At 40.5% G+C, this 27,619-nt stretch overlaps 1 protein-coding gene across 5 annotated transcripts in view; it reads right to left on the bottom strand.

Annotated features, from left to right (window-relative positions):
* Zmym6 (zinc finger MYM-type containing 6) overlaps window positions 1-27,619 on the bottom strand; it is a 48,294-nt gene continuing 20,675 nt past the window's right edge. For all 5 annotated transcript variants that reach the window (XM_052177405.1, XM_052177403.1, XM_052177406.1 and 2 more), the window contains 10 exons: window positions 23,493-23,643; window positions 22,260-22,375; window positions 20,758-21,033; window positions 19,989-20,139; window positions 18,364-18,536; window positions 17,243-17,390; window positions 15,073-15,240; window positions 13,865-13,902; window positions 3,726-3,870; window positions 1-1,931 (listed from right to left, as the gene is read on the bottom strand). In XM_052177405.1, coding sequence (XP_052033365.1) covers window positions 118-1,931; window positions 3,726-3,870; window positions 13,865-13,902; window positions 15,073-15,240; window positions 17,243-17,390; window positions 18,364-18,536; window positions 19,989-20,139; window positions 20,758-21,033; window positions 22,260-22,375; window positions 23,493-23,643 — 3,180 coding nt within the window. In that variant the 3' untranslated portion in view covers window positions 1-117. The remainder of the gene's footprint in view (window positions 1,932-3,725; window positions 3,871-13,864; window positions 13,903-15,072; window positions 15,241-17,242; window positions 17,391-18,363; window positions 18,537-19,988; window positions 20,140-20,757; window positions 21,034-22,259; window positions 22,376-23,492; window positions 23,644-27,619) is intronic.

Genomic DNA, 27,619 nt, shown 5'->3' with positions numbered 1-27,619 from the left:
GAAAATATTAAAACATTTAATCACTGAAAATACAGATACATTAGCAAATTGTATTTTAGGATACTTATACAAAATTTAACAGGAAATTATACACTCTGACGATAAGCAACAGAGATACTACTCTTTCTCCTTTGCTAACTTTTCTATCCTTGGAACTAACGATGTGACTGCCAGTCTTAGGGCAGGACCGTAAGCCTGCAGGTCTCTCTGCTTGGATACAGTCAAGGCTGAGAAGACAGCATCGCACAGACAAGTGCTTGAGAAGGGCAGCAGCAGCTTCATAGCCTTCTCATGGAGCTCGGGATAACTTGTCTTTGCATTGACCCAAAACTGCGTGACAGACATTGATTTATGAACTGACTGGAATCTCGTATCGGAAGATAAGGCTGCAAGTTTTTCTTCTTCAGAATCAGTGAGATTGTTATTCTGGTAACTGGCAAAAGGATCCATGAGCCACATATTTCCCACACGCAGGTCCTCTTTTGGTGGGTAACAGTCATGGACTATCTGAGAAAGTCCTTCCAGGTGCTCAGAAATAATGCTAGCAATGTTTCGCACACTTACATCTGATGAGTCTACGAACTCAGAAAACAGAGGGAACATATCATAATCATTGTCTTGTGCACGCTTCAACCACATTTTTAGCTTTTTCCTAAATACATCAACTTTATTATACAAATTGAAAAAAGTAGTCATGGTTCCATGGAGACTTGAACTTAATTTATTTGTAAGTGAAAATATATCTGCCAAATAGGCTAGCTTTGCAACCCATTCCTCATCATGGAAATACCTGGCCAAATCTGAATGCTTTTGATTTAAAAATATTTCAATTTCATGTCTCAGTTCAAATAATCTTGTTAAGATTCTCCCTCTGGACAGCCAGCGTACTCCAGCATTGAGTGGTAAGTTCACAGGCTCGGATCCCATCTCTTCACACAGAATTGTCAACATTTGTGAATCTGAGGCACTGTTCTTTACAAAGCATAAAATTTGTGAGGACTGCAAAAGAATTTCATGTAAGTATGGAGATAGTTTTTCAGCTGCTAAGTGCTCACGGTGAATGAAACAATGTGTAAATGTCACTGTATTCTTGGCAATTTCTTGAATTTTTGACCTTAAACGAGAACACCTGTCAGTCATGCGTGTGGCCCCATCAGTACAGAAACCGACACAATGGCTCCAATTCAGACAGCTACTCTCAATGTATTTATTTATTAATTCAAAAACTTCAAGATCTGTGCTCGGAGAAGGCATTTCAGTGCAAAATAATAATTCTTCTTTCACATCTCCACAATCATAGTCGATGAAGCGGACATAGCAGAGGAGAAGCGGCACATCTGTGGCCTCGGATGACTCATCCACTTGCAGGGCAAACCACCTGGACCCCCGGACCTTCTGCACCAGCTGGTCTTCAACGTCTTCAGACAGTTTCTTGATCCTGTACCCAATTGTGCTATTAGAAAGAGGGATGGTTTTCATTTTGTCTCCAGCACTTGAACCCAAAACTTCTGAACACATTTCTACTAAATATGGTTTAATTAATTCTTCAGCAATCGAGAATGGCTTATTCCTGGCAGCAATTTGGAAAGCAATTAAATAGGAAGCTTTCACAAGAGATTCTTCAACTAGTAAACACTTTTTTACAGAACTGTTTTGACATTCCATTTCAAGTGATTTTTCCTCAAAAAAGTCTATCGGCTTGTTCTCTAAGTCGGAATGCTTTGCCTTGAAATGGTTAGAAAGACTCACTGGCACCACACTTTCACTAGGTAAGACTTCTCCACAAATGACACACTGTGGGCTTGGTGAACTTTCCTTTGATCCAGAACAGATAATGAAACCAAATTTGATATACTCTGCATTGTAAGTCTGGAAAAAGTCTATTCTTCTTTTCTTTGCAGGTGGAGACTCAGGGTCTTCATTTTTCCCATCTGTCAGAGGTAAATTTAAAGGAAATATTTGAATCATTGTTATAATATGAACATGTATAATATGACATGAACAGAAGTGTTATGAAAAATTGGACAAAGAACTATTAACAGCTTGACCCAATGTTGCCTATAAAATCTAAGATCTAGCTGTTGAAAAGATTTAGGGGCTAGAGTACAGCTCAGGGGCAGAGCGCTTAACCTGGAATGCATGACCCCCTGCAGCCAATCCTCAGCACCAAGATAGACAAACCAACCACATGTAAACTCTAAGGCCAGGCCTGGGGTTTGGCTGTGTTGTGTACACTAGAATTTAATCCCTGCACTCAGGGAGCAGAGGCAGGTGGATCTCTAGTGAGTTAGAGGCCAGCTTGGTCTACAGAACAAGTTCCTGGATAGCCAGGAACACAGAGAAATCCTTACTCAAAAAATAAATAGCCGGGCAGTGGTGGCGCATGCCTGTAATCCCAGCACTCTGGGAGGCAGAAGCAGGTGATTTCTGAGTTCGAGGCCAGCCTGGTCTACAGGCTGAGTTCCAGGACAGCCAGGGCTATACAGACAGAGAAACCTTGTCTTGAAAAACCAATAAATAAATAAATAAATGAATAAATAAATAAATAAATAAATAAATGAGACTCAATAATACAAAACAAAATGAAAATTAGCACAAACATCCCAGATATCCACAGACCCTTTACTACTGTTTACATGTAAAAAAGGGTTACAGAAGTTCATGTAACAGGTAAGAGTATCATTTTCCAGAGAAATATAAAACAGTCAAATTTAGGAAAGGAACCCTATTAGAATGTCAATGATTACCAGAGTAAGCTTTATCTATTTGTTTATTTAGAGACAAGTTCTTGCTATTCAGCCCAAAATGGCTTTAAACTCAAAATTTTTCTGCCTCATTCTCCCAAATAGCTGGGACTATAGTAGCTCCCCACAACACCCAAGCCCAGACTAGGCTTTTTACATGTGTGTTAGTCTATGGAATAAAGTTATGATTACCAACAAAAGAAACTAGGAATATAGCTCTGTGGTAAAATGCAAAGCTCTGAATTGACACATCAGCAACACACACACATACACACACACACACACACACATACACACACACTTTGGGCAGAGCTGGCTACTAAAATAACTGAAAAAACACAAGATATATGAGATTATGGCATTACCATTGATTGGGGCAACACTTTATATCTTTTCCATGTAGGAGTTCACACAAATTTCTATCACCAACACCCCAGACCTATTATCTATTATTTTAGTAACCAATAATTAAATAATTAAATGCAGAGTTCAAAAGAAAGAAAAGAAGAAAGAAGAAAAATTGAATGAACTAAGGTTCAACTGGTAATGCTTTTAAGCAAATGTGTATGGCAGTAATTATAATGGCTTATCTATACATTTGAAAAAGCCGAGCATACATGTATAAAATGCTTACCTCTACAACCAATACTCTGTATGCATATGGATTTGAAGTATATAATCAAGGAATTAGTATTTTACACTCACCAAGCAGTGGTGGCGCACGCCTTTAATCTCAGCACTTGGGAGGCAGAGGCAGGCGGATTTCTGAGTTCGAGGCCAGCCTGGTCTACAAAGTGAGTTCCAGGACAGCCAGGGCTACACAGAGAAAACCTTGTCTCAGGAAAAAAAAAAAGCCAAAATAAAAAAAAATATATATATATATATATTACACTCAAAATTACTGTCTTTACTGTTTTATAAAAAAACAAAACAAAAAACAAAACAGAAAACAAGTCTTATACAAGGTGCCAGGACACTTACCTGTCTGGCATGCAGCATGGTGGGTATGTGGTCTGCAAGAGGTGGCCTTGGTCTGTGTGACTGGCTTGCACAATATGCCTTTGTTCTTCAGAAGCTTGGGGGACTGTGAAGGCTGAAGTCTCTCAGCAGGTGCCTGTGCACTTCCCTAGTTAGAAACAAACCAAGGCACCAGAGTATTTTTAGTACATTACCAAAGACTACACTGCTTTCATATGAAAAGCAATGCCATCCCTCTAGAAGGGTAGTTACAAACAGAAAGAATTCTAGGGGATATTAACAACACTACTGACTCCTAATTCTCCTAATCAGCATTGATTCCACTTATTGACTTTTTAAAAAATATTCTGGGAATCCAGGTGGTGGTGGCGCATGCCTGTAATCCCAACACTCTGGGAGGCACAGGCAGGCAGATTTCTGAGTTCGAGGCCAGCCTGGTCTACAGAGTAAGTTCCAGGACAGCCAGGGCTATACAGAGAAAGCCTGTCTCGAAGAAACCAAATCCAAAACCCAATATATATATATATATATATATATATATATATATATATATATATATATATATATATATATATATATATATATGTACTGGAAGAGTCGGGCATGGTGGTTCATGCCTTTAACTCCAATACTGGGATGGGGTGGGGGGAGGGTACAGAGGCAGTAGGATATCTGAGTTCAAGGCCAGCCTAGCATATAAATCAAGTTCCAGGATAGCCAGGGCTGTTACACAGAGAAACCTTGTCTTGAAAAACAAACAAACAATTCTGGAAGATGGACATGGTTAGCATGGGCAAAGCACTAGGTTCAATCCCTAGTGACATATACACACACAAACATATACACACTCATAAATATACATATATATACATTCTCACATACACACACAAACACATACACACATATATACATGCACACATATATACACATAAATTATTCTGCCTAAAATATGAGCCAAATAAAGAAAAATTTTAACGATAAGGATAATTATTTTTAAAAAACTACATCCAACCTCAGACTCATAATATATACATATATATATAATCATTATTGATTAAAGATCTCAACTGGAAAACACAAAACAGAAGGAAAAAAGTGTGGAGAATCTGAAATGACTAGGACAGAAAGGAACTTTTCTTAAGAGCAATGTAAAATCAAAGCCAAAAATATTGATACATTTGACAACCTGGAAATTAAAAAACAAACAAAAAAACTTTTGTAAACAAAGATCTCCATAAAGCAAAGTACAAAGAAAATAGAGTGAGATAGTTATTTAAGACGTGTATTTATTTCCTTCAGAAAACATTTATCGAATGTTGACCCTAAGTCAAGCCCTGTCTAAGCCCTGAGGAGGCAACAGAAAACAGAGGCCTGCTCCCATGCGCCTCTGTCTGGAAGGAGACACAAGAACAAACAAGTCCAGCAATCAGAGGACAAACATATCCGTGTAAATGGAGGCAAGAGCTGTGGAGGGTGAAGGAGCTGAGTGAGCCTCCTGAGAGGCTGAGAGGAGTGTGGCGTGAAGCCCAACTCTCTGAGTTACTCTGGAGCCAGCCAGGTTGGAGGAAAGAGCTCAGCTAGGAAAGGCTCTGCCACCCAGCCTGACTACCTGAGTTCAGGCCCCAGCTGGGTCTTGGAATCTCTGTAGTAAAAGGAAAGAACAGACTCCCCCCAGAGTTGTTCTCTGACACCCACATTCGTACAGGAAGGACAAAATTTAAGAAAGTACACAAAAAGGAAAGTGTGTACACAGCTGATGACCCTCTGTCCAGAGTCACCTCTGTAAGTAACCACTCCTCCCAGCTGACAGCCAGGCTATGTCGGCGACTTCTGATTACAAATGGCAGCATATTTGGTTTCAGCTCAGCACCCTGCTCTGGTTCAGCAAGCTATGCTGGAGGTGTATTTACATGACCTTATATGCAGCTGCCTAGTCCCTCAGACAGTATTCTGTTACTAAGTGAAGCAGAAGGACAAAATAAACCCTGTGCCAGTACAAACAATGCCATGATGACTCCCTATCCTTACACATATACTCATTCTACATGTGCTAGTGTTTCTATGGAATAAAGTCTGAGGGTTGCTGGTGAGTTACAAGCATGTGATTGAAATTCTGATGGCATCAACACACTGCTCTTGAAAAAAGCTGTTGTCTAATTGTGTGGCCATAAGCAATATATGTGAGCTCATTTTCCAATATCCTAGTCAACAGGTCACTTTATTTGAGGCTACTCCTCAGTCAGTGGGTATTAGCCTGCTGTAGAGGGTTATTCTTTATGTTTAGCATTCCTTGTATCTCCTTGCCTGTGCATGGTCCACTGTAGCAGTTACCATTTTCCTATAACCAAATTCACTCATCAGTTATAGTGTACGTGATTTAATCCCAGCACTGAGGCAGAATCAGGCAGACATCTATGAGTTCAAGGCCAACCTGGTCTACAATGTGACTTCTGGGATAGCCAAGGCTATACAATGCCTGCTCAAACACCACCACCATCATCATGTCCATGCATTCTGTCTAGACATAGTGATGCACAGCCACACTCCCAGCACTCAGGAGGCAGAGACAGAAGGATAACCCTAGATTCAAGAGTAAAGTGACTACACAGTGAAGACTACTCTGTCTCAAAAAAACTTTGTGTTTTCAAATAAATGTGCCTTGAGACTCAAAGACTCAAACAGCAAACAACTGGAAATAATTTGTCCTGTTAAAATTCTTCCCTGATCAATTTTTCTCAGAGGGACTCACCTACTTACTGCTGCCTTCCCAGGATATTCTCTATATATGGACAAGCAGATGCCCATGTGTATTTAGGGCAGAAGCCTATACACATAGGCCTTACTCTTTATGACAAAGGCATGGTATCCTGACATGAATATAACAGGCTTACTTCAACTGTAACCCAGAGCCTCTGCGTGTTTGCGCAGCCTCTAGGTAGGCTATGTAAAGAGAGGTGGGACTGGAAAGAGGCACTTCTCAGACTCTGCTTGTGTACTCAAGAGTGACCTATAGCCCATCCATTGTTGGAAAAATTGGATTTCAAGCTTCTGCAATTACAAACAAGGCAAACCAATTATAAACCACACCTGCACTTCTAAACTTCTCTAGTTTTTACTAAAATGATCTGATATCATTTTACCCATTCATACTTCCATCAACAACATGTAAGAGTGCCTTCATTGTTCATTTTTATCTTAGCAGTTAAATGAACAGTAGTTCTAAGTTCAATTCTATTCATTTTTTTCCAAACAGCATTCAGTGTTGTGTATTATTATTGTTGTTATCGTCATCATCATTTTATTTGTATGAGTGTTTTACCTGAATGTACTTCTGTGCACCATGTACATGCCTGGTGCCCACGGAGGCCAGGAGAGGGTATGGGATGCCCTGGGACTGCAGTTAGCAAGTGCTCTTGCTAATAACTCTGAGCCATCTCTCCTGCCCCCCCCCCAATTTTTTTCTTCTGATATAAGGTCTTGCTAGATAGCCCAGCCCAATGTAAAACTGTTGTGATCCTCCTGCCTCTGCCTCTGAGTGAGGAGATTACAGGAATATTCCACCTAGCCAAGTTTCATTTCTCAGTAACAGTGAAGATGAATATTGTTAAGAACTACTTTAATGTCAGTAAACCAACAGACACTCTTGCCTGTTTTCTATTGGTTGTTGGGTCTTTTATTTATTCTCTTTACATATCTTTAAAAAGTAGTGTTTGGGGTTGAGTATTATAGTTTGGTAACAGAGTGCCTGCCTAGTACTCTAAGGCTCTGATTCAATCTAAAGTACACATGCATTCAAACAGCAAATTCACTGCCACCTCTGCATTTACCCATTTTTTCCTTTCCCCTCCCTGAGGCAGTCTCACTGTGTAGTGCCAGGTGGCATAAAACTCACTAGACCAGGCTGGCCTCGAACTCACGGTTATCTACCTGCCTCTACCTTCCAAGTGCTGAGATTAGAAGTTAGCATGTCCAGCCCATTTATCTTTTGAGTCTGGAATATTGAATTTTCCTTACAGATTCCTTAATGGCTTCTGAGTTTTAAGACATATTTGTGACATTTTCCCCTACATATTTCTTAGTTCTTTTGCTTCTTACATCTAAATCCCCATTTGAACTTCATTTTGTCAAAATTGGCTGACAGAAATGCAAACTATTTTCTTGTATATGCCTAGTTGTCCCATTATTATTTATTGAATAATTCATGTCTCCTACTGATCTGAAATATCACTGTTTATTCTCATAATATATAAATATATTTGAGCCGGGCGATGGTGGCACACACCTGTAGTCCCAGCACTCTGGGAGGCAGAGACAGGCAGATTTCTGAGTTCGAGGCCAGCCTGGTCTACAGAGTGAGTTCCAGGACAGCCAGGGCTATACAGAGAAACCCTATCTCAGGAAAAAAACAACAACAACAAAAAACAAACAAACAAAAAAAAATCCCAACAATAAATATATTTGAGTCTATTTCTGAATTTTTCGTAATGTCTTAGGAATGCTGTGGGTTTCTGAAGTCTCAAAACCTACCCCAAGTGACAAACTTCAACAAGAATTTATCTCCTAATCTCCCTAAACAGTTTACCAACTGGGGATCAAGTACTCAAATACATGTGTCTCAGGGGCCATCCTCATTCAGACCACTGCAGCCAGGCCTGGCTTTGCATGAGGGCTGCTGGGACTCAGACCCAGGCTTCCGGAACAAGCGCTCCTGCTCAGCCAGCCCCATCCCTTGCTTGGTCTTTTCCCCCATCTCCCAGTCTCACCTTCACTTTCAACTTCACTTACAACTCAACACTTTCTGTCACTTGCTTGATGACTATCTGTTAATTTTTGTTCCTGTGTGTCACTGATTGCTAACAGTTTTACATCTATTTCCATGGGTTTCCTTTGGATGAGTGGTTGGGTGGCTGGTTATCTGGATTTTCCTTGAATTTCTTGTTTTTAACTTTCCATCTACTGAGGTTTTGAATTACCTTTTTCTTAGTGTTTTTAGGGAATGTTTATGTACAACAACTTCCTATTATCCATGGCTTTTGTTTCCATAGTTTCAGTTACTCATATCACTTGTGGTCTGAAAAAAACTAAACAGGGAATTCCAAAAACAAGGAATTCGGAAACTTTAAAATGCACATTCTGAGTAGCATTCTGACACGCTGCACTGTTCTTCTGTCCTTATGCGGTGGTGGGTGTTTGGCTGGCTGGCTTTTTCTTTACTTTTTATTGGTGGCACTGATGACAACAGGGATCAGAACTCTCAGAAGCCTTGCATGTGTTAGAGAACCGTTCTCCCACTGAATCACAGCCCGAGGACCCTTAGATTGTTGACTCTCTTCCTTTCTCATCCCTTCCTTCCCTGCTTCTCTCCTTCTTTCTTTCCTTAGTTCCCCTCTTCAGAGCATCAATAAGCAGTCCAGCCTGGCCTAGAACGTGGGGTGACTTGTCCACATGTGCCTCCCAAATGCTGACACTACATGTGTACCACCATGTCCAACTCCCTTGGATCAGTCTCTTTTTACCACATAGATAATGCTTGGTTCCAGACGGACTTTTCTTACTTTGACCTTATAGCCCGATTCACATATCCACTTGTCTACTGGTACTTACTCTTAGATGACTAATAAGCTGTCTCAAGTATGTTTTAAAAAGAATCCTTCTAATCCCGTAGCCTCCTCTCTACTGTTCCCTGCCCCTTACAGTCTGTTTCTGTTTTGTGGAATGGCTTCAGTGCCTTCCCACCTGTCTTCCTGATGCTATTTCTGCTCTTTGTAGGATTTTCCTCCACAATGCTGCCAGAATTTTCTTTGTTTTGTTTTCTTTTTTATGAGATAAAGCTGTTCTAAAACTTGGTATGTATCTGAGGATGATGTTAAACTTCTCATCCTCCTGCCTGCTGGCTACTGGGTTTATGTAGACCCAGAGTTTCATGCATGCTAGGACCATATTCTACTACCTCTCTCCCTCCTCCCTCACAAAGAACTCTGAAAAACACAAATCAGTGTGAGAGGCTGAGGCAGAGGGATGATAATTCAGGGAATCTGAATGAAGACATAGTAAATGAAAACAAAACAACAACAAACCCAACTCCCTGCTACCCACAGTCAGACCATGTGACTCTACTTCTAACATCAAATACAATCTGGAAAATAACAATAAAGAAGTCAGAAAGAAGCTTGTCTCCAAAATTAACCCTTCCCTAAATTGATTTTGATCGTGATATTTTATCACAGCAACAAAAGAGAGCATCTAATAGAAGCAAATAAACAAATCTAATTCTGGATGATAGAAATATAGCAGATCAGGGTTTGGCAAAGTGTACTGTGGTGATCTGGATGTAACTGAGCCCCACAGGTCCACAGGGAGTGGCACTATTAGGACGGATGGCCTTGTTAGAATAGGTGGCCTTGGTGGAAGAAGTGTGTCACTATGAAGACCGGTTTTAAGGGCTCCTATGCTCGAGCCCAGTGACAGTCTCCTGCTTTCCTAGAGTCAAGATGTAGACCTCTTGGCTCCTCCAGCACCATGTCTGCCTGCACACCACTGTGCTCCCTGCAATGATGATAATGGACTGAACCTCTCAAGCTGTAAGCCAGCCCCATTTAAATGTTTTCCTTTTAAGAAGTGCCTGGGTCATGCTGTCTCTTCACAGCAATGGAACCCTAACTGAGACACGCACCTTCACTTGCTTTGCATACAAGTTTTATTGGGAATGCACTCGTCCACGTATTGTCTGTGGCTACTTTGGCACTAGATCAACAGATGTGGCAGATCCTCCAGTTGCAACAGAGACATACAACTTGCAAAGTCTTTTATTTTATAAAGTAAAACTAATTCAATCAGAGATAGTGGTTCAGTCCATTATCCTCATTGCAGGAAGCACAGGTTTTTGAAATTTGTTTTTAATTTTATTTATTTTCATTTCGTGTGTATTAGTGCCAGCATGTATGTCTGTATGATAATGTCAGATCCACAGGTACTGGAGTTACAGACGGTTGTGGGCTGCCATGTGGTTGTTGGAAATTAAACCCAGAACCTCTGGAAGAATAGTCAGTGCTCTTAACCACTGAACCATCTCTCCAGCCCCTTTAAAATATTTTTAAGCCAGGCGGTGGTGGCACACGCCTTTAATCCCAGCACTTGGGAGGCAGAGGCAGGCAGATTTCTGAGTTCGAGGTCAGCCTGGCCTACAGAGTGAGTTCCAGGACAGCCAGGGCTACACAGAGAAATCCTGTCTTGAAAAAACCAAAAAAATAAAAAATAAAATAAAAAAATAAAAAATATTTTTAAATTTACTTTTAAGTTTATGAATATTTTACCTACATGTACACCTGTAGACTACATACATGCCTAGTGCCCACGAGACTACAAATACCAGAAGATCACATCAGATCCCCTAGAACTGGAGTTACAGATTGTTTTAAGCTGCTGGGTGGTGCTGGGAAATAAACCTTGGTCCTTTGGAAGAGCAGCTACCGCTCTTAACTGCTGAGCCATCTCTTCAGCTCCCAGTGACACAGTTTAAATGACAGAAGAATTACAGTGGGGAAAACATATATAGGGCAACTGTACTAAATGAGGCATATATTCCTAAAAACCTGAATAATTCAAAACTAGCATAATTTAAGACTAATTGTAACACATATATAAAGTAGAGAAATGAATCCTTAGAGCATACAAATTTATAACCAGTATTGTAGATTGCTAGAAATTGTGGTAGTTTGAATAAAAATGGCCATTATAGGCCTATACAGAGTGGCACTATTGAGATACTCAGCCTTGTTGGAGTAAGTGTGGCCTTGTTGGAGGAAATAAGTTACTTGGGGGTGGGCTTTGAGGTCTCAGATGTTCAAGGCAGGCCTACTCTGGCGTTTTCCTTTCCTGTAGCTTGATGATCCATATGTAGAACTCTCAGCTACCTCTCTAGCACCATCTCTGCCTACACTGCACCATGCTTCTTGCCATGATGATAATGGACTGAATCTCTGAACTGTAAGCCAATTAAGAGTTGATGCAGTCATGGCAATAGAAACGCTAAGATAGAAATTATATAGACTATTTTTATAAATATATATTGTCATGGTTTGTATATGCTTGGTCCAGGGAGTGGCACTATTAGAAGGTGTGGCCTTGTTGGAGTAGGTGTGTCAATGGGCATGGGCTTTAAGACTTCATCCTAGCTGCCTGGAAGTCAGAATTCTGCTAGCTGCCTTCAAAGATGTAGAACTCTCAGCTCCTCCTGTACCATGCCTGCCTGGATGTTGCCATGTTCCCACTTTGATGATATTGAAGTGCACCTCTGACCCTGTAAGCAGTCCCAATTAAATATTGTCTGTATAAGAGTTGCCTTGGTCATAGTGTCTGTTCACAACAGTAAAACCCTAAGACATATGTTAATAATACTTATTAACTATATACAGTAACATCTTACTTGTACAGTTAATGGCATAATTATTAATGGTACAAGTGATTAATCACAATTTAAAAATTATTTAGTATAAACATGTAATATATAAATGTGTACAAGTTAATTTAATGACTTTCATTAATGAGTATACCATCTGAAAATAATTATGTGGATATTATCATCTTCCAATAGGATAAATACTGGGAGTTAGGAGGACTGAACTGGACAAGCTACCTTTCTACAATAGTGACTCCAGGCAAGACTTCAGCTACAGAGTGATACGAGTGTGGTCTGAACTCTCAACGGAGGATATACAGATAAATTTCCCATCTTTTGCCTCTTTACTATAGAACAGGAACCCATATTTCATTACCTTCAAAAATAGTAATTACTGAAAAATACAGTCAAAAGTGACAGCAGATACAGCTGCTTGCTCATCTGTAGCTTAAAACCTCAATGGGCTCTACCCCTAGAGAGCTAGCTAAGGCTGTGGTGGCCTTTGCCTCATTGTCAGCTCCCTCCTCTAGATGTATTTCACTATTATTTTTGTCTGTGTGTGTGATGTAAGTACTACCTTGCACATGTGAAGGCTAGAGGACAAGTCTGTGAGCCAGTTCTCTCCTTGCGCCTTTGCATGGGATCTGGGGATCGAGATCAGACGGCCACACTTGTGTGGCAGGCAGGCAGGCGCCTTTACTTGCTGGGCTATCTTGCTGCTAGTCTACCTGCTTTCATTTCATCAGACATGATCCCTGCTGGAACTGCCGGTTTTCCCACTTCTGTTCTACTTGCCAGGCTATTATTTTCTAAGCTAGGAGAGTGGTTCGCCTGCTTTACTGCCTGCTTTACTTTACCCCTGCGGCTTTGGGGTTCTGAGGGCTACCTCTCATCCTGTGCAAGACACATCCTTCTGGGGTAACAGCATGAGACACCGCAGCAGTGGCTCAGACATCTTGTAGATTTTCATCATCTAACTTCTTCTGTTCAAAGGCACTGAACGTGGGGCGCACTCTGAGCCCAAGCAGCCCCATTCCGTAACACGTGAATGACACTGCTAGGGAAGACTTTTGTCAGCAGCAAATGGTCAGCCAAGTCGCCCAGTCAAGATCTAGCACTGTACATGTAAGATCAAACGTGTGGTGCTGACGAAGGCCAGCAGGATTTTATCCTCCTGCTGAGGTGATGACTGGCACAGGACAGCACCAACACAGTGTGCAATCCTCAGAGCCTGCCAGCTCTCCAAGAATGCATTCTTGGATTTTTTTTTAAATTTGGGGAAAGTTTCACATTTTTAAAATTTGGGACATACTGTAAGAGATACAGTAAATTCACACTCGGTACTATTTTCAGCCTCAAATAGTTCAAAATCGCAATGGCACCATGCTGAACTTTCCAAAGGCTTTCTAGACTAAACCAAAAATACGTAAATGTAATAAGAGGAAAAATAAGCAGCCAGAAGGAGTTAGCAAGCACTTAAATAATTAAGGAACCTGAAGACAAACTCTAAGTTAATTAAGAGTATATCCTTATTAATGATCTAGAGTCCACTGATATAGTTATGTGTTATTACTCAACCTTTAGAAAAGACTAAGCTGTAAACAGAAAAGCATTTATGTAATATATATGTATGTGTGTATATGCAGTATATGCATATATGTGTATGTATACATATTAGATTATAACCAAAATGAAACCCCAAGTAAGTGGGGATTATCAAGTAACATAGTAACAAACAACTCACATTTCCAATGATCTTTGTTGCCTCTGTAGGACTAGCACCTATGACAAATCAGAACACACATTATTATTCCAGAAATATTCATAAGTAAACACTGAAATTAAGGCATTTGTCTTTTTCTCATTAAGGTGGGTTAGAGTCTGGACCAGAATTTCTCAAAAAAATATCCTCTGAAGGAACACTATGGTGACCAAGTAAAGGTAAGACCTCTCCCCCAGGCCCTGCTACTTCATTAGAATGCCTGGCAACAAAGAAGCAAGCAGTGGGGGTCGGTGGGAGAGCTCAGCTGCTCTAGTGCTTGGTGTACAAAGCATGAGGCCCTGAGTTCAGATTACCAAAGCACATGTTTAAAAACAAGAGCAACAGCTGGGCAGTGGTAGCGCACGCCTGTAATCCCAGCACTTGGGAGGCAGAGGCAGGCAGATTTCTGAGTTCGAGGACAAAGTGAGTTCCAGGACAGCCAGGGCTACACAGAGAAACCATATCTCAAAAAACAAAACAAAAACAAAAAAAAAAAAGAAAGAAAAAAGAAAAGAAAACAGGCATGTCTCTGCATCTGTAACCCCAGCTGAGACAGGAGGATCCCTGGACTCTACTGAGCATTCCAGCCTAGCCAGTCAATGAACTCCAGGTTCACTGAGACCTGGTCTTAAAAACTAAGGTGGATTAAGGTATTTGCCACTCAAACCTGAGTTTGATCTTCAGATCCCAAATGGAAGGAAAGAACTGACTCCCAAAAGTTGTCCTCTGACCACCACAAACAAGGCTTGGCATGTGCCTACCCACACTTGTGCACATAAACATACATACATATACATACATACTATGTATACAATAATAAAATTTAAAATTTCAGCAACTCGATAGATAATGGAAGATGTCTAATATCAACCTCTGGCTTCTATGTGCACCCAAGGCGCACATCAGCTCTCCTGGAACTGGAGTTACAAATACTTAGAGCCTCCATATTTCTGCTGAGAGGTGTACCCAGGTCCTGTGCAAGAGCAGCAGGTGCTCTTAACTGCTAAGCCATCTTTGCAGCTCATCAGAATCTTTTAAAAAGTTAACTTTATACACCCCTTCCTTTCCAACTCATCCCTCGCCCTACACTGTGGGCATACTTTCTCATTACTATACAGGCATTACCAATAAAAACTCTTAGACTAGGCAATACTTGTCTCTTATCCAAATGCCTCTACATCAAGTCATACCTGTTAAAACACTGTTAGTGTTCCTGGTGGGCTGAAGCGCAGGTAGTTTTGCCAATGATGTCACACTGGTTATGACCGGTGTTGTAGCTATCCTTGGAGAAGGGAGTGCAGTCACAGCAGTTTGTGCCTTAGGAATAATTACCTGTGCTGGCTTCGGGAGCACAAACACTAAAAAAAAAGGGTAATGACACAGATTAGCATAACCCCCTGCACAAGGATGACATACACATTCATAAATTATTACATAAAAAAAGAAAGAAAATAAATGCTGATTAAAATAAACAATAAAATTAGACACAGTATAAAAGAGTCACACAGGAATAAAATTGTCTAACAATTAGTTTTTCAGGAAGTAATACAAAACTCCACCTCTGTGTAACATCAGCTTGAGTGATTCTGGTAAAGTCTGGGTCCACTGGGACCTAAGAAGAACCTGATTCTGTAAAATTTTAATTTCAAATGACAATCTATTCAGCCTCATTATTCAGTCGCATTCACCTTGTCCCCTTCCCCTGCAATAGCTCCCCCGCTGCTATATGCACGTGAAAGAAAACAGACACTATCTGTCTTTCTTCTTTTCCTCTATTTCTTAGACCCTTCCTCCACAGTCTCTTCTAGTAGCAGTGGTTTCCCTCAACTATACTGTAAAACGAGTCCTAGGATGGGTTGGCCAACACAGGGGGCTTAGAATAGACCATGCGAGGTGGTGGCGCATGCCTGTAATCCCAGCACTCTGGGAGGCAGAGGCAGGCAGATTTCTGAGTTCGAGGCCAGCCTGGTCTACAGAGTGAGTTCCAGGACAGCCAGGGCTATACAGAGAAACCCTGCCTCAAAAAAAAAAAAAAAAAAAGAAAAGAAAAAAAAAAGAATAGACATTTCTAAGGGAGTGCGAGGTAACTAAGAGCAAACTGTAAGAAGCCAAAGCACACAGATTCTGTCAGTCATGTGTCCTTGAGGTTCTCCACCAAGGATCTCTACACAGTTTGGATGGGAGAGTACTACTGAGAGGACACACTGTAAGGACATCCCACACACCCACTTGTCTTGGATTTTTTTTTTTTGACCACATTAGTTGTCCTACTTGTAAGTTATTTTATTTTTCAGGAAAAAACTTTGCTACCCATGAAGAACTGGTCTACTTTATTTATCCTGAAATAATTAATGTGTTGCTCTTATTTCTTTAGCTACAAGCAAGTTCTGCATCAATTCTACCCCAGGCACTGCAACCATGTTAACACACTTACAGCCTCTCCCTTCATTTGCCGTCTTTTTACTTTTTATTTTAGCTATATTAACTGAGTAGTATGGATCCCTTAGTTTTATATACTTAGATTCACACAGGTTGACTCAAAAGCAATCAAATGAAATTTTCCTATGAAATAAGTATGTATTTATTAATTTCTTGCTTTGATTATAACAGCAAAAAGCATCAGAATTAAAGTCTGGCCATGTGATAGCTTTTTGTCAACTTGACACAAGCCAGGGTCATCTGAGAAGAGGGAATCTCAATTGAGAAAAATGCCCAGCAGAGCACCCTGTAGGCACCCTGTGGGGCATTTTCTTGATTAACGATTCCTGAGGGCAGTGTCACTCCTGGGCAGGTAGCCTGGGCTGCGTGAAAAAGCACGCTGAGCACTGGGGAACAGGGCAGAAGCAGCGCTGCCTCTCGGTCTGTGTTCAGTGCCTCCAGGTTCCTGCCTTGAGCTCCTTGTCCTGATTTCCTCAGTGAGGGAGTGTGACCTAAGAGTTGTAAGGTAAATAAATCCATTCCTCCTCAAGTTGCTTTCTGCCACAGCAATAAGAACTACAACAGATTTGTCATTAAGGTACCCTAAAGAAAACTTTCAGGATGCAAGGAAAATTTGTTTTGTTTTGTTTTGGGGTTTTTTTGGTTTTGTTTGTTTGTTTTTTGTTTGGGTTTGAGTTTGGTTTTGCTTTTTCGAGACAGGGTTTCTCTGTGTAGCCCTGCCTGTCCTGGAACTCACTCTGTAGACCAGGCTGACCTCGAACTCAGAAATCCACCTGCCTCTGTCTCCCAAGTCCTGGGATTAAAGGTATGTGCCACCACTGCCCAGCGGAAAATTTGTTTTTATCATAGTATTTCAACTGGGTATGCTGACAGTATAGCCTAACACTGACCAAAAGAGCCTGTAACCAAGCTTAATTTTACCTTTTCTTTGTGGAATTGGGTCATTCACATTATACTGATGGCAAAACTTCAAGACACAAAACAGGTTACAGAAGTGTTTGACATTGCCTCTCCATTTCAAGGATTCATTTAGTTTACCCTGGCGCTTACAAGCATCACATCTGGCTGTCTGAGAATGAAGGAAAGACAAAAAAGGATTAAAATTATGAAAATATAATACTAACCAGAAACACTAGTGAAAATGGTATACAAATTAGTGAGATTACAAAATGATAGGTTCCCTAGTTACAATAGCTCCGTGTAGCCCTGGCTGTCCTGGAGCTCACTTTTTATACTAGGTTGGACTTGAACTTACAGAGATTCACCTGCCTCTGCTTCCTGAATGCTGTGATTAAAAGGTGTGATTAAAACCACAACCCAGCCTAAGTACCCTTTTCTGAAACATTGGGATTGGTCTGTGGCTAAAATATATAATATTCCTCAGCAAGAAAATTACATTTAGCATGAGGTATTAAGTAAATACTGCTTTCCCTAGAGTGCTGTGGGTGCTATGTAGTTGCCACCAACTAGCTTCCTCAAGGGCATGCTACTAACCTCTCTGGCTACACTATTTTTAAAGCAGTGACAACACACCCTCAGGACTAATACTGGGAATGGAACAATCAACAGGAAAGCGCCAGGTCTCTACTATGCTTACCTAACTATTCCTGCTACTGTATGACTTTCAAACCTAGGAAAGTAGGTAAGACCATCTGTTTTCCACATGACCTATGAACCCTATGAACAGAGGACAAGGTCTGACCTGAAATTCCTGAGTAACCTGAATGAGCTACTTAAGGCAAAGTTATGTAAAGTTCTAACCTAAAAGCTACAAACAAGGCCATCATACTTTATAAGAAAGAGAAAGAGAATTTTAAACAAAAGCACACATATCCTTACTCTGGCTAGAGATACATCTCCATGGTAGAGTTTGACTAGCAAGCATGAGGCTCTAAATTCAAGCCTCAACATCAGCATAGCAGGGAAAGAGATGGCCAGAAATCCCAAACTCTAAATATATTTTTTCACGTAATCTGAGCATATTTTAATTGAAAATGATTAGCATTTATTTCAAAATAAGACAAAGAAGATGTCCTATTTACCTGATACAACAGAGCTGTAAACTTAGACATGCAATCTTCACAGCAGAAAACCTGGAGCTTGCCTTCCAGTTGATTTTCCACAAAATTTGCAGACGTCTGTAAACAGTAACTGCACGTCTTGCAGTAGTTTCCCCATCTTTCCCCAAAGTCTCGAGCAGAAAGGACTTTGCACACTAGCAGGGATGGAAGGAGAGACAAATATGCATTAGCTTTGAGGTGAAATGACTGGTGTCTGAGCTCACTCCAGCCACTACAGGCCTACTAGCCCTGTAACACTACAGGCCTACAAGCCCAGAACCTTTGAGGCAAGAAGATCACAAGTTCCAGACCAGCCTCAGTTACTTTATCAAGTTCAAGGCCAGACTGAACTATTAGAGATCCAGCCTTTATTAAAAAAAAAAAAAAAAAGAGGCTGAAGAAATTCCCCAGCAGCTAAAAGCTCTTCTAAAAGACCTGGGTTTGATTTGATTTCCTAACATAATTATTTGCCTCTATATTATAGGATAACCTCCATATTCACAAAACAAACTCAAATTAATGTTTAAATATGCTCTAAATAATAAATCATCCATATTCTGAAGTATCAGAGGCTTCAAAGTTTCTTAAACCAAGTAGCAGCAATTGATTAAATTCCTACTTTACAAATAGGTAAAACAAAAAACAAAAATCCTAGCGGGGGGGGGGGGGGGGCTGGAGAGATGGCTCAGCAGTTTAAGAGCACTGACTGCTCTTCTGAAGGTCCTGAGTTCAAATCCCAGCAACCACATGGTGGCTCACAACCATCCGTAATGAGATCTGACGCCCTCTTCTGGTGTGTCTGAAGACAGCTACAGTGTACTTAAAATAAATAAATAAATAAATCTTTAAAAAAAAAAAAAAATCCTAGCCGGGCAGTGGTGGTGCACACCTGTAATCCCAGCACTTGGGAGGCAGAGGTAGTCGAATTTCTGAGTTCGAGGCCAGCCTGGTCTACAGAGTAAGTTCCAGGACAGCCGGGGCTATACAGAGAATCCCTGTCTTGAGAAAAAAAAATTAACTTACAAGCTTTTCTTTACTAATGCCATTAACTTTTTTCTTTATTGAGATTACTGAAATGCTTAAAAAGGCAACTCTCAAGATGTACTAAGTTTAAAGTGTTTAAATTCAACGTTTTAAGAATATTCAAGCAGCTGTGTGGCCATGGCACATGCCTTTAATCCTAGCATTGGGGAGGTAGAGGATCTCTATAAGAGTTTGAGGCTAGCCTGATCTACAGAACAAGTTCCAGGAGAGCCAAGGCTACACAAAGAAAGCATGTCTTGAAAAAAGAAAAGGAGGGAAAAAAGAATGTTCAAGTAATGCTTCCTAAGCAAAGGTTTTGAAAATAAAAACTGGAGCTGAAGAGATGGCTCAGCGATTAAGAAGAGCACTGACTGCTCTTCCAAAGGTTCTGAGTTCAAATCCCAGCACCCACATGGTGGCTCACAACCATCCATAATGAGATCTGACTCCCTCTTCTGGAGTGTCTGAAGACAGCTACAGTGTACTTACATATAATAAATAAATATATCTTTAAAAAAAAAGAAAGAAAATAAAAACTGATCTTATACTTCACTACATATGTATAATACTGAACGTCTTTTTACCTTCACTACAGAACGGCTTGTCAACCCCTGAGAACCGCACTGTGTCCTCTATAGTTTTCTGTAGCTTACAGTAGTCGCATAAGGCCTTAACTTTATTCTGCCTTTTGTATTCATCACAGCAAGCCTTTCCACAAAACATAAACATTCTACCCTGCAAACAAGCAAACAGTCGTTAGGCTCTAACCAAACATGGGAACATGATCTAGAAACATGGTCAAGCTCTAACCAAACATGGATACATGGTTCACTGGTCAAGGGTGCACTGCTCTTACAGAGGCCTGAGTTGAATCCTCAGTACCCATGTCAGCTGCCCACAATTACCTAGAACTGCAGCTACAAAGGGGATCCCATGCCTATGGCCTCCATAGGCACTGTGATGACACATGCACATCTACACACACACACAGACACACACACACACACACACAAAGTTAAAAAAAAAAACTCTCTCTTTTAAAATCTATCTACATAGCAGCTTTCTCTTTAGCAAGTCTTTTTCCAGACCAGTGAGATAGCTCAGCAGGTCAAGGCACTTGCTGTCAAGCCTGACAACCCAAGTTCCAACCCAGGACCCACGTGATGGAAGGAGAGAGCCAACTCTTGCCAACTGTACTCCACATTCACAACATGGAATTCTCAGATGTAAAAACACAAATAGACACAAAATAAATACATTTTTAAGTCAATATAAACTGAAAAACTGTCAAACTGGAAAACCCAGAAATGGTCTTACTGGATTGTTTACACGCATCTCTTTTGGTCTCCTTACCTTGTAGAAAAGCAGCTCTGGTTTTGTGGCAAACAGAAGGCTACACTGAAGGCACGTGAGCTTCAAGAATGAATGGGTTAAAGCAATCTGGTGGGACTGTTTAGCAAGAGTCTCCAGAGCAGTTGCAGCAGGGTTGCTGATGGGGCTACTGAAGGAAGAGGCAGGGGCATCTTTTCTTGCTGACACTGCAGACTGCACAGGTGCGTTCATCCCCTCTTGGCCCTGAGATATGGGTGCCAATGAAGAGTTTCTTCCCTTTGGCTTGTTAAATACATTCTAAATGAATACAAAGCAAATATTTTACCAAGTAAGAAATAATGTAACATTATTATTTTAATTTCCTCATTTTAATAAATTCATTCCACAAACATTTTTTAAGTTTTACTTCTAACAGAAAGAATTTCAGTGGCAAACCTTCCAGTGCAGAGGGTTAAAAAACTGAGGGTTAACACTCAAAGGTGATGAACTAGAAAAACAGACTCCTGCAGATTCTCCCTGAGATGCCTTCCTCAAGCCCTACAGATACCACCAACCAGCTCCTGACAGCTAGTGTGACAGCTAGGCATCCTCACACCCAGGATAACAATTCTTTATTCTTTCTGCAGAGTGCTGAGAAACTGGAGAAGGGAGCAATCTAGTCTGAGAATCATTACATTTCTGGCCCAGGACACAGGGCACATGAAACTGGACGAGCTTTTGAGCTTCACCATTCCACTTCTCAAACCACACTCTAGACTCTACTTTTTTAAAAAGAAGAGAGCCAAAATCAGTCTGGTGGCACATAACTACAATCCCAACATTTGGATCCAGAGTTCAAGGCCACCTTTGGCTAAATACCAAGTTCCAAGACTAGCCTAGACTACAGGAGGAGATCCTGAATGAAAAAAAGAAGGAAAAAGAAAGACGAGAGCCAAGAGGAGGAAGTGGGAGGGGAGGTACTTGACTCAAGGACCATGAATAAGAAAGCCTCATTCTCAAATGTTTATATGACCTTTGAAACACAGTTTGAATAGACTGTGGTTTATTTTTAACCCTGCATTCATAAGTTTTAACAATAAATAGGTGTCGCATGCTTATAATTCCATAACTTGGGAAACAGAGACAAGATGATTGCCAGCCTTATTTGGGCTACGTAGCAAGACTATCTCAGTAAAGAAAAAAAAAAGGTCTGACACACAGCATATACTAAATACGTGTAACAGAAAACAATTTAGGCTGGGTAAGGGTAGTATATGCCTTTAATCCCGGTACTCAGGAGGCAGAGGCAGGTGGACCTGAGTTCAAGGCCATCCTGGTCTACAGAGTCAGTTCCAGAATATCCAGGGCTACAGAGAGAAACTCTAGCTTGAAAAAAGAAGGAAGGAAGGAAGGAAGGAAGGAAGGAAGGAAGGAAGGAAGGAAGGAAGGAAGAGAGGGAACAATTTAGTGTTTTACAATGTTTTGCCATTGATCAATCAATCCCTTAGTGATCTAGAGAGAAGAAATAGCACCTTGCATCATACCTGGAAAGCCAACACACAGTTGGAGCTACAGAAACTGCAAATAGTTCCATTTGACATTGCTAGGTGATACTGAGGGACTGCTGCAGTTTTGCAACTATGACACACAACCTGTATACCTTAATGACAAAAAATAAAAAACAATGAACGTTATAAACATGCACAAATGATGCCGAAGTCTAATATTAGAAAACAATCAAATACTTAGCATGCCCTCTCCTATGTCCTTTGGGGACCAGCTCCCAGACTTCCCCAGGGATGTCTAACATCTGCAGACATGCTCATGTGCATCTTATAGAATAGTACCAGAGTATCTGCATATCATCTATGTAGACGCTAAATATCCCTTACACATCATCCCTAGATTACTTAGAATATCTAATAAAATGTAAGTATCATATAAATAGCTGATAAGCTATATTAGTTTGGGAAAATGATAAAAATCACTGTGTAAAATTCAATTATATTTGCTGAGGGTTTTTGGTTTTTGTTGTTGTTATTTTGGGACAGGGGTATCAGTAACAGCCCTGGATGTCCTGAAATTCACTATGTAGATCAGGCTAGCCTCAAACTCTCAAAGATCCCACTGCCTCTGCCTCTTGAGTGCTGGAAGGTATGCGACACCATGCCCGGCAGTTGCTGAATACTTCTGAGGAACAGTTAGTTGGTTGAGTGTAGTAGAATCCACAAATATGGACAGTCAACTATAAGAAATATCACAGAACTTTACAGTAATCTCTAAATCTAACTACAACATCTAACTTCAACCAACCCCTGCTCACAAAAGCTTAAAAGTAAAGGACTGGGAATGATAGCTCAGTGGTTAAGAACACGGGCCGCTCTGCTCGAAGACCTGTATTAGATTCCTAGCTCCCACAAGGTGGATTCTCAGCGTCTGTAACTACAGTTCCAGATCCAAAGCCCTCCTCTGGCGTCCAAAGGCACACAGGCACATAGACATACATGAGGACCAAACAGGCAAATAAAATATTTTTAAAAAGAAAAAAATAGCTTAAAACTTAGTAATTAATTTTTCTTACACTGAAACCATAAAATATATTCTACAAAAAAAGAGGATCAGTGAAAATCTATTTTCCTTTGTTATCAGTTCTTCAAAAGTAAATCAGTCTTGTGTTTTTAGCCATATTAAATAAGTTTAATATATAACAAAATTAAGTAACAGCAGTTATGGCCATCTTTAATACGTTATTAAATCTATAAATTTATCAAATGTACCTGAAGAAATAACAGTCTTAATTCTGTAAGCAGATAAGCAGTTAATAGAGCAAAAAAGCTCTGTTCTTCCTGAGTCATTTGTAGTCTCAATCATTTCAGCAGACAGCCTCGATGAATTCCCCAAAGCGTAGAGTGGCCTCGGGGCCAGGTTCTATTAGGATAGCAATAATATAAGATGTATATAAGCACAAGCTCAAACATAATTACATTATTGTTTCAAATAAGAAAAGGGTCAGAGACGGCTCAGTGGGTAAAGTCCTTGCTATGCAAAAGCATGAGGACGTCAATTCAAAATTCTAGATCCCACACAAAGCCAGAGACACTATAGATGTATAATCTCTGCACTCCTACAGCAAGATGGGAGGCAGAGTTGGAGAATGACCAGGACTTCACAGCCAGCCAGGCTAACATACAAACCTAGAAATAAAGAGAGACCTTGCCTCAAACAAGGTGGGTGCAGAACACTACCAACCAGCTGTTGTCTTCTGACAAACATGTGCTATGGTGTGCACACCTGTTCACTAATATAAACACGTACACATAAATGCATATACATAGCTGTCTTTGGCTAGTTTGGAGGTTCTTTATTCCTCCTTCTCCACTCTTTTTCAACTGTTTCAACCCCCCCCCCCCCCCAACACAAGATAAGACAGAGAAAAGGAGAGAGGGGAAAGAGAAGAGATAAACCTGAATAAAGTCAGGGGTCAGAAAGGGGGAAGACACAGCCATTAGACTACCCTGAGTTCCTGGGGGCAAGCTTGATCTTCAGTCAGGATATCTAATTTCTTCTTATTGTCTCTTCTTGAGCATGACTACTTAACAAACCTCAACTAACAACAACCCACAACAACCCACCAACATCCCACGCTGTCTCTCTGGGCCCAACATGTACATATCCTCTGAAAAGTCCCCAGAATTCCAAAAAGATACACAATCACAGAAACTATCTGCAGCTGGCAAAAACATGCCTCTGCATGATCTGCTAGGGCACAAGGCAGGTCACAGTCAGCTGCTATGGACAACTGAAGCAGTCCCTTATCCCATACCTGGGATTAAAATGAAAACATATTCTTAGAGTATTTCTGTTTTTTTTTTTTTAAGAAATCAAAGTTCCAGATTCTTCACTACATACACACACACACTCTCTCTCTCTCTCTCTCTCTCTCTCTCTTTCTCTCTCTCTCTCTCTCTCTCATTCATATGGATTTTAAAAAGAAACAAAAATTAAATGAATAAAAAAAAGACGGACAGTAATTGGAAGATGGATGCAAATGGATCAGAAGCCTAAAGCCAACCTTAGCTACAGAACTGAAGAAAAAAAAAAAAAACAGTAACTACTCAATTAATAACAAAGCACACTGTTAAGTAATGAGCAATGTACTGATGACATACTTTCCTAATCATAAATATTAGGTCCATGAAGCATGGACCTCTAGAAAAGCTTATCATTTAAACCACCTAAACTGGATGACTTCCCAACAAGAGATAGAAATGATGCTTAATTCATATTAAGAGATGCTACAAAAATTTCCTTATCAAGATTACAATCACAGTAAGCAGGGATTGTCATCAATTGTACAATGAACTATAGAGTCTGCTCATATTTTAACAAACAATAATGGCCACCACTTGTACAGTAATGATTTCTGAAGGCTTACCATAGCCAAACCCCATGGGAAGTATTTTTAACTATAAAATTATCACTAACACAATAGCAAACCTTTTAGTAAGGAAGCAAACGGTAAGGAAATGTTTCACACAATCTTCTTACTAAAAATGGGCCCTAAAAATCTGGAAGAATACCATGCGAGTCCTAAATTAGGGAAGGCCTGATACTTAGGACACAGATAAAAAAGCAGCTGTTATTTTCCTGTGACAGTAGAAACTTGACTGCCTACAGCAGCAATTCCTAAAGATTAAAATACTTTTGAATGATATTTGAAATAAGACCATTTCAAACTGCTTCGAGAAATTAACAAATCAAAAATTTGTGAAGGAATTGTGTGTTTTTGTCTATAGGTTCATGAGTGTGTCATGCACATGTATGCATGTGTGTGAGAGTCAGGGACTAACCCTGGGTATTATTCAGCTGTCATTTATGGTATTTTTTTTTATTTTTTTTTAGACAATCCCTCACTGGTCTGGAATTTGGCTAGCTGGCCAGTAAGCTGCTGATACAACTTCTTCCCTGGGATCGTACAGGTGCACCAACCAACACCCTACAATGTGGATTACAGGGATGAAATTCAAATCTTCATACCTGCAAGGACTGCACTAATTGAACTATCTCCTTAGTCCCTAAAATTTTTATTATCATTTACATCCTTTCTAAGAACTCAAAAAAAAAAAAAAAGCTAGGATGATGATTCAACGGTTAAAGCACTTGCTATAAAGGCAAAAGGACTAGAATTCAAGTCCTTAGAACCCACACAAATGCCAAGTATGTTTGGTGGCCTCTACTTAATTCCAGCATTTGGATGGCAGCAATGGGATATCCAGGACAAGAAAGCTAATTAGACTAGCTACACTGGTGAGTCGTGAGTTCAACTGTGAAGTGGAAATTTAAGGGTTCGTTGGACAGTTGAGCTGGATGGTGTTTTTTGGGGCAAACACATGAAGGAGTGTTTTCCTGAAGTGGACACAAGTTAAAGGCTGAGGCAGACTCATGAAGGAACATTTCACTGAAGTAGACACAGGAGAGAGAATGTTTTGCTAAAGCAAACACATAAAAGGATACATGATGAAGGATTCTTTGCTAATGACACACACATATTGGTACATCTTATATTGTGTAGTTGAGCTCTATTTGTCAGGACTCCATAGAGGGAAATGTACCAAAAAACTTAGAGTGTTATAGTTTCTTGATGTTTCTGTGGACTTAGATCAGCAGCATTAGCTGAAAGACTGATGTCAGCTGAGACAGACTTATGTTCATGCTGAAGCAAGACCCATGGATGACAGGAGATGTTTACTGAGAGTATGAACAGGACTTGATGGGCAGTGACAGACTGACAGCTTGTTTATAGAGCTAGCTGTATAATCTGTTGATCTAGTGTCTTCGCTGATCTTTGCTTTGCTGAGACACATAGCTGAACTGTTCCTATTGGTCAGAATCCCTTCTACTGACTTGTGCTGAGGCTGAGACCTGGCTGTCTCTACTAGGTAGTGTCACCTCTGATGATTCGCGTTATTTCAATGACTCTATTGAACTGAACTGCTGGTGTATCTGTGAAGTGTTTGTGAGTGGATCCAGCTATTGCTGTTGGCGTGTGAACTGTCGATTTCCAAACAACACAGATGCAAGTTGTTCCAAAGAACCATTTCTAAACAAGTCCACTTCCCCTGTATGTATCCTTTCTTTTCTACTACCTTTGGTGGGTAGTGGGATAAAGGGAAGATTAAAGCATTTTAAAACTGTCATTAAAAACAAATGTTAAAAAAAATTAAAGTTACACAACTGAGAAACCTAGCCTCAGCGAATGAGGCTTAACGCAACTGATGAAGACTTCCAACAACTCACATATGCATGCCCATATACATATAAACACACACAAAGAATAAAAAGAAATCTCAACCAGTAAGAATTAAAACTGAAACAAATATCATTCTTAACAAGACTATTATTTATTATAGTAAATCGTACCTAATAAGTACTGAAAGTATTACAACAAGATGATGGTACCGCCGGGCAGTGGTGGCGCACGCCTGTAATCCCAGGACTCTGGGAGGCAGAGGCAGGCGGATTTCTGAGTTCGAGGCCAGCCTGGTCTACAGAGTGAGTTCCAGGACAGCCAGGGCTATACAGAGAAACCCTGTCTCCAAAAAACCAAATCCAAAAAACCAAAAACAAACAAACAAAGATGATGGTACCAAATCAACTAAGAAGTCATTTCAAATTACATCTTTAAAAAAAACCCAGGGACAGGCACAAGCCACCCAGGCATGTGACTATCTGAGCCCCACCTGGCTGAGTCCTGAGCCCTACTGACACCCGGAACATCTATGGTACACGTTTCCACTGAAGGCTGTGCAGAGATGGATGGTCCATGCTGCAACCTGGGGGCATGTCAAGGCCTGGAGACCAGGCTGCCGATGGAGGCCAAGCTGACACAGGTGGCCTGAGCTGT

This window comes from Apodemus sylvaticus, chromosome 3, assembly GCF_947179515.1.
Source record: "Apodemus sylvaticus chromosome 3, mApoSyl1.1, whole genome shotgun sequence".
In the NCBI taxonomy this organism is placed as follows: domain Eukaryota; kingdom Metazoa; phylum Chordata; class Mammalia; order Rodentia; family Muridae; genus Apodemus; species Apodemus sylvaticus.
The sequence above is the reverse complement of the archived record's forward strand: the minus strand, read 5'-3'. Positions and strand labels throughout refer to the sequence as shown.